At 37.4% G+C, this 8,151-nt stretch overlaps 1 protein-coding gene across 1 annotated transcript; it reads left to right on the top strand.

The window, feature by feature from the left end:
- Positions 1 to 3,968: 3,968 nt before the first annotated feature.
- LOC133806767 (uncharacterized) lies at positions 3,969 to 5,714 on the top strand. The gene has a single exon (XM_062244856.1). It carries the CDS (start codon positions 3,969 to 3,971, stop codon positions 5,712 to 5,714), a length of 1,746 nt encoding a protein of 581 aa, XP_062100840.1.
- Positions 5,715 to 8,151: the final 2,437 nt, after the last annotated feature.

Raw genomic sequence — 8,151 nt, 5'->3', positions numbered from 1 at the left:
GTGGCTTACCTAGTTTGGGTAAGGAAACTGAAGGCAAGTGCAAAAAATGCCAACTTGGTAAGCAACTAAAAAGCACTCATAAAAGTGTCTCTGAAATTAATACTTCGAAAGTGCTAGAGTTGCTTCACATGGATCTAATGGGTCCAATTCAAGTTGAAAGCTTGAATGGTAAGAGGTATATATTTGTGTGTGTGGATGATTTTTCTAGATACACATGGGTTGAATTCTTAAGGGAAAAATCAGATACGTTTGATGCGTTTAAAACCTTGTGTACTAAGTTGCAGGTTGAAAAAGATTGCACAATTGGAAAAATTTTGCGCATACGTAGCGATCATGGGAAGGAGTTTGAGAACTCGGTCTATGATGAATTTTGTAAGGCTACAGGTATAACTCTTGAGTTCTCAGCTCCTAAAACACCTCAACAGAATGGCGTAGTGGAAAGGAAGAATCGTACCCTGCAAGAAATGGCTAGGGTAATGTTGAATAGCAAGAAACTAACTAAGAGGCTATGAGCTGAAGCCATTAGTACTGCTTGCTATATCATAAATCGTGTCTTTCTTCGTCTAGGTACCTCTAAAACCTCATATGAAATTTGGAGAGGTAAAAAACCAAGTGTTGCTTATTTTCATGTGTTTGGATGTGCTTGTTACATTTTGAGGGATAGAGAACATCTGGGAAAATTTGATAACAAAAGTGATGAGGGTGTATTTCTTGGGTACTCCACTAATAGTAAGGCTTATCGTGTGTATAACATGAGAACCCAAACTGTTATGGAGTCAATTAATGTTGTTATTGATGATGTTTGAGATTTCTCTGAATTTTCTACAGAAGAAGAAATTGACAGGTTTGTGGACGAATCCGATGAGCAAGTTGACGGTGAACCTGTTCATGACCATGCTGTGGGAACCTCCGGAACATCTGTATCCACAGATCCTGAGTCTGATGACACAGATACTGAACAGACAGAAAAAAGGTTTCCAGGTATTATATCTGATGAGATTCGAAAAGAACCTTCTAGCAGAGTCAAACTGAACCATCCATCAGATTTAATTCTGGGGGATCCTAAAGACAGCATGGTGACACGAAAGAGGTTTAGTAATGTTTCTCGTTTTGCTTGTTTTTTATCCAATTTTGAGCCTAAAAATGTGAAAGAGGCATTAACTGATGCTAATTGGATTGAGGCTATGCAGGAAGAATTGGAGCAATTTTTCAAAAATAAAGTGTGGAATCTTGTGCCCCGTCCACTTGACACAAATATTATTGGTACTAAATGGATCTTTAAAAATAAATCTGATGAATTTGGTACTATCATAAGAAATAAGGCAAGATTGGTGGTACAAGGATACACACAAGTGGAAGGGATAGATTTTGATGAAACATTTGCCCCAGTTGCAAGACTGGAATCTATACGTTTGTTACTCTCTATTGCTTGTTTGATTGGTTTCAGGTTGTTTCAAATGGATGTGAAATCCGCATTCTTGAATGGTGTTTTAAATGAGGAGGTCTATGTTGAACAACCTAAAGGGTTTGAAGACCCTCATGCACCTGACCATGTCTACAAGCTAGACAAAGCTCTTTATGGGCTCAAGCAGGCACCAAGGGCATGGTATGAAAAACTTACAAATTTCTTGGTGTCACATGGGTACAAAAGGGGAGGAGTTGACAAAACATTGTTCATCAAGACTGTTGATTCACATATCATAATTGCTCAAATCTATGTGGATGACATTGTTTTTGGCTCTACCTCTGAGTCAAAAGTGAAAAATTTTGTGGAACAAATGAAAGACGAGTTTGAAATGAGTATGGTGGGTGAACTAACGTTTTTTCTAGGTCTGCAGGTAAAGAAAATGGAGGAAGGCACTTTTGTGAGTCAAAGCAAATATGCAAAGAATTTGGTCAAGAAATTTGGTCTTGAAAGCTCAAAATTTGCAAAAACACCAATGAGCACCACAACTAAACTCACAAAAGATGAGAATGGTGTCAAAGTTGATCCTACACTCTATAGGAGTATGATTGGTAGTTTGCTTTATCTCACTGCTAGTAGACCTGACTTGTGTTATAGTGTTGATGTGTGTGCCAGGTACCAAGGGAATCCAATGGAATCTCATGTGAAGGCTGTGAAAAGAATAATTAGATATGTTCATGGAACAACTGATTATGGGCTTTGGTACACCAAAGAAACTAATCCCACTCTTGTGTGTTTTAGTGATGCAGATTGGGCTGGCAACACCGATGATCGAAAGAGTACTAGTGGGGGATGTTTCTATCTAGGGAACAATTTAGCAAAAAACAAAACTCGATCTCCCTCTCCACTGCTGAGGCAGAATACATTGCTGCTGGAAGTTGTTGTGCTCAACTCTTATGGATGAAACAAATGCTGAAAGACTATGGGTTTGATCTTGACACCTTAACTATTTTTTGTGATAACACAAGTGCCATCAACATTTCAAAAAATCCGGTACAACACTCTAGGACTAAGCACATTGATATTCGACACCATTTCATAAGAGAATTAGTTGAGAATAAAACTCTTGTGCTTGAGTATATTGAAACTGAAAAACAACTTGCAGATATTTTCACCAAGGCCTTGGATTCGGTTAGGTTTGACTCCCTCAGAAAATCCTTGGGAATTTATCTTGTTTAAAGTATTGGTTCTTGGTTGTTGGCACGAGCTTAGAATCTGTTCAAACATTTTGAGAATCTGTGTGTATGACTTAGAATAAATTATCCTGTGTTGTATGAATTCCTGATTTGCATGCCTAGAGTAAAATCAAATAGCAATCCCTTCGTAGTATATTTCTGTGAATCAAGCATTGGTTTATGTGACAATGGTGTTTAGTGTTTCACAATTTCAAGCTCCTATGAATGAATAGAGCTACCTTCCTAGTGTGTGAAAGCCATCTTTGAGTAAGTTGGAACTTTGTAATTCGGAGTTATGAAGAGGATACTCTACCATAGAAAAGGGCTACCACTAGGGTAAGTGTGAGAGCGTCTTCATAGGGTACAAAATTTTGAAAGAGACTTTCTGTCAAATTGGGCAATGTTCCCTTGCTACACTCTCACACACATATGCTTGAAGTTGTGATTCACCGAATTTTAAAAAAAAAAGGAAAAAGAAAAATTTATAATAAATGTTCACATAGTGTTTGATTCATTTTGAAATATGCTTAGTAACTGGATTGTGCTTGATTTGTGTTCAGGTATTGCTCAAGACTTCATCTTCACAAGGTTTTTTATTTTAAGGTTCTCATACACACATGATTCTCTCATTGATTGTTCAGATTGTTTGTCACGTGCCCATAATTCAAGTTGTATTTGTTGTTTAGTTTTATTCTATTAAATTTAAAAAAAAAAAAATTAAAAAAAAGGAAAAGGAAATATGGGGGAATTGTCTTGACCGAATCTTGGCTTTATGAATATTGCTTTGATGAGTTTCTTTTCAATATACCAAGTTATTCAAGTTTTTTTAAATTCTTGGCATCTCACGTGAATTGATTAAGAATATTGTGTTGCTTAAAGTCTTTGATGTGGTTTCCTTTTTTTGAAATCGTATGGCTAGGGTTTGATCTCTCTTATTGTGTCATGATCTTCACCATTAAATTCGGTTTCCTTTTATGTTCTTCTATTGTTGTATTTTTTGAAATAAAAAGGGAAAGAAAATTGTAAAGGAAGGGAGAAAGGAGATCGTGTGCCATGATGAGGATATTTGGTCTTAATGAGAAATTTTTTTGAAAAAGGAAACATCACTTCCATATGAGATTTGAGCAGTTATTTCAGAGAGATGTGACAGATTTTTGGGCAATTAACCGTCCATTTTGAGTAATGGAAAGATCACGATCGGTTTGGTCCTTTATATAAAGGTTTCTTCCTTTTGTCTCTCTCACACAATTTCTCTAATTCTTCTTCATCTTCTTGGCTGTTATTTCTCGTCTTTGTTTTTTTTTTTCTCTTCTTGAGTTATAGATACCATGGTGAGGACCAGAGGAGCACACTCAAAGAAAACTCCAACCAATCTCTCGAAACCTCTGTCTGAAACACCTGACAGCACAGCCTTGCCGTCTGCCTCTGCTCTTCCCAAGTCCGTCTCGACGCCTAGTTCATCTGCGGGGACAAGTCCCAAAATGAAGCCGCGTAAGCAGACAACTCCGGTTCCCACAGCGACCCCTCTGGTGTTCCCCGATATTGCTACTGCTGTCCCTGTGTCGTCACCACCACCTAAAGGGGTGGTGACCGAAAAGGAATCTGTTATTCCTTCTTCTCAGAGCGCTCCAACCAAAAAGACTAGGGCATCCGAAAAAGGGTCTGTCGAACCCTCTCCACCAAAGAAGTCGTCTCTCCCACCAAAGACATATGCCAAAGGTTTTTTGAAGAGGAAAACGCTCTCCGAATCGACTGTCTCTCCTCTATCCTCGGTCAAGAAATGTCTCAAGGACAACCCACCATCACCGTCCACTTTTGAGGCAGATGAAGAAGAAGAAACAGTGGCTGAAGAATCCACAGAAGATATCCCAGAGAAAGTGGCCTCTGACAAAGAGCTGTCTCAGGAACCTGAAGAATCAGCCACCGAATCTGAGCCAAGGGCAGAGGAAGATGTTGCGTCGTCTGATCCAGATGTGGACACAGTCCCAAGCCCTGTCGCCGTTGTTCCCAGTCCTGTGGTAACAAAACCCTCATCCAAGGGAAAAGGGAAGAAACCCATCTCTCGGTCTGGTACTCCTCTTACTAAGTCAGTGGTAAAATTTCAACCTCACTCTTATTCCTTCTGTTATAATGATAATGAACGAGATATGATGCTGTATGCCCATCGTAAGTTCCTTCCCGAGAGGAATTTTGTTCTTAGTGATCATAGGTCCTTCGGAGTTCTCATCTTGCTTCAAACCCATGAGTGGGTTGGGTCCCTGGTGAAGCTTTCTGGCTATGTGGAGTGTGTTGTGAAGGAGTTTTATGCCAATCTTACCCATGATGTGCTTGATCCAAAGTCCCCTCACTTCGAAAAGGTTTATGTCCGCGGACAATGGTACTCCTTCGCTCCTAAAGATATTGCAATTGCACTCCAAATTCCGATTGCAACTGTTGAAGACCAAGCTGCTGAAACACTTGATCGCGATGAAGTATTGTCCGAGCTCGTGGGACAACGAATGCAGTGGTCTCCCAACACTGTTCTGCTGGTCACCAACCTGACAAATACGTATGCTGTGCTCCACAAGTTCGCCACTTCAAACTGGAAGCCTACATCTCACACTAACACCATTTCTTTTGACCTGGCCGCATTCCTCTATAAAGTTGGCACAGGCATAGAAGTTGATCTGGCGAAACACATTTTTGATCAAATTGTTGGTTTCCGCAGAGGTAATCGTAAGTCTCTTAATTTGCCATTTCCCCATCTCATTTATAAAATTCTTAGCATGCAGAATGATGACATCAAACTGGAGACCGAAGACTTGGTCCTAGCTTCTACTGCCATTTCATTCCGATCAGGTGGTTCTTCAAATGAGTCTGGCGAAGCACCAAGCGCCAAGAAAGTGAAGCCTCAGTCACTCAATTTCGCATCAGAGGACCTGGCCCCTGATTCTGTCCCAACAGATTCACCTGCTGTGGCTACTGAATTGGCGTTCCTTCGTTCTAGTATGGCTGATCTTCACACAAAGTTTGCCATCATCCAGCAGTCCATTCATGACCTACGGCTGCTTGTCACCCGTGCTTCAAATTTCTGACCACTGTTTTTATTTTGTTTGTTTATTTTGCCATACAACATTGGTCTTTTGGGGTCTTTTATATTTTTCTTTGGTACTTTGATAGACAAATAGGGGGAGAAGCACACTCCTGGTTTATTTTTTATTAAGTTTTTGTGAACATCAAACTCTGGACCCTCTACTTTTTGAGGGGGAGTTTTTTATGATTAATTGTGCTTACTTGTGCTTTTTCGCAGGTGGAGTTTTATTTGGTAATCACTAACTTGTTTTTCTTGCAGGAGTGTTATATTAATTTTGCCTTCCAAAGTGCCAAAGGGGGAGATTGTAAAATCCCGATTTTGAGGGATTTGTTTCTATTTTTAGTTTATTGGCATTTTTGTTTTTAGTCAAAATTAATATTGTATTTATTGATTAAATCCTGTTTATTGTGTAATATTCTCTGCTGTAATGTCTCTTTCCGTATATAGAATAAATCTGGAATTATCTTGGAAATATTCTTGTCATTTATTCTTTTTGTCTCGGTTAGGAAAGTCTGGGTATTTTTGGTTCCAGCAGAATCCGGTTCTGTCTAAACAGGTGGATATTTACCCTATTTAGAATTATCTTGTGCATCAAGTAATCAATGGTGAATATTCTTTATTTATGCTTTTGTTTCTCTATAAAAGCTTCTGACCTAGACAATTAGGTCATCACTTCAGAGATTGATTTCATATTTTGTTGAAGTGCCGTTTTCATGTGCAGAGAGCTTTTGTTCTAGAGCTCTTTGTGTTTTGTTTTCTGTTTTTCTTGCATATGTTTTGTTAACTGTTTTGCAGGTAAAACTCTCAAGGACACCTTGTTTAAGAGCTTCGGGAGAAGCTTGTAGTGTGAGTCACTCTTCGGGATGATTAGTGCACGGACCAGAAGTTGAAGGGAGTTCAAGTTTCTGAGTCATTTGGAAGTGTTATTAGGAAGTGCCAAATTGCTGGGATTGCGACAATTTAAAGAGGCAGTCTTTAAGATTGTATAAGTCAATTGGTGATTGTAATTTGAATAATTCTTATCTAATAAACTTCATTCTCTGGGCGTGGCCCCGTGGATTAGTAACAACCTGCATAGGTTGTTGATACCACGTAAAAATTTGTGTGTCCTTTATTTTTTCGTTTCTGATTAAGTAATTCTGTTTACACATATCATACATCTGTTTAAGCATTTCCGCAATCTGTTAAAACGTGTTTTTACATACATCCTTGGATTAATTATTTGAATTAACCAATTAATTTAATCCAGATAAGAGAATTTCAGAGCCCATTGAGGAGTGACACAAAAAAGAAAAGCCCATAAACTTAGCTATGAAACTACATCCACTGCCAAGAAACCACCCAAATAAACTTCTTGTATTTTAAACACAGGAATTTTACCTAAATAAACCATATAATAATCAGCTAATCACATGAAATCAATGAAACATTTTATAAGCTTGATGACAGAAACTAGAGGGATTTCAAAGAAAAAACAATCAATAAGATACACAAGCTAAAGTTACTCACAAGAGGTATAATCACAAGCGTCCATCTTTAGTAGGCATTTTCGCAAACACCTGATTTGCATAAAAAAAAACCCAATTATAGAAAGAGAAAGAAATAAAAATAACATAGAGAATTTTTCAGACATTAAATGCTTTGAATAGAGAATAGAAACTCAGATTTTTCCCCAAACTCTGTTAGTCCTCTATCAGTCAAAAATCATACAAAAATTACCAAAAAAATATACCAAAATTATAATGCTTCAAAATAAAAGAACTCACTCCTAATCAATCAATTTACCATAACAAAGTAGGTAGACATTTTCCTTAATTTCTACTCTAACTAGTAACTCCTAGTAAAAATCATCCAAGATTCATATAAATTTCTTCCCAATTATTTTATTTTTTATCTCTCGATCTTTAGTTTACCATGAAACAATCACCAAACTGATATGTTGCATTTACACAAGTAACAAATAAAATAAATATTAGAGTAAGCATCATGAATCTCATTTGGTATTAAAATAGACAATGGAAGGAAACTTGTTGCTGACATTGAAGAACATATTTTCCTTTGTTATAGTTCAACAACAACAATTAAATTCTAAACAACTTAAATCGTTAGTCAACAAAATATTGTCTCTGTTTTCTTTGATGAAAGTTTGACCTCCCACAATGAAAATCATTTTTTGATGAGCACTAAATGATGAAAAGAAAAGAAAAAACTAGCATAAAGATATGACATAAAACAACTCTCAAAGTAGCAGATAAGATCTCTTCTTATGTAGAGAAAACAAGAGGTGTCCAATCGAAAAGTGAGATTCTCATATCATCACTCTGTTCATCCAAACCAATTAATCTAACTCACATTTCCTTTTCAATATCCCCTCCTTGAATCATGAAATCCTTAGTTACTGAAATTCCGTTTTTAGTAATTACCAAATTAATTAAACC

Source organism: Humulus lupulus, chromosome X (assembly GCF_963169125.1).
Source record: "Humulus lupulus chromosome X, drHumLupu1.1, whole genome shotgun sequence".
In the NCBI taxonomy this organism is placed as follows: domain Eukaryota; kingdom Viridiplantae; phylum Streptophyta; class Magnoliopsida; order Rosales; family Cannabaceae; genus Humulus; species Humulus lupulus.
This window is presented reverse-complemented; position numbering and strand designations above follow the sequence as displayed.

Excerpts from the sequence above, each read along its gene's own strand:
- LOC133806767 (XM_062244856.1), top strand. The coding sequence starts at position 3,969 with ATGGTGAGGACCAGAGGAGCACACTCAAAGAAAACTCCAACCAATCTC.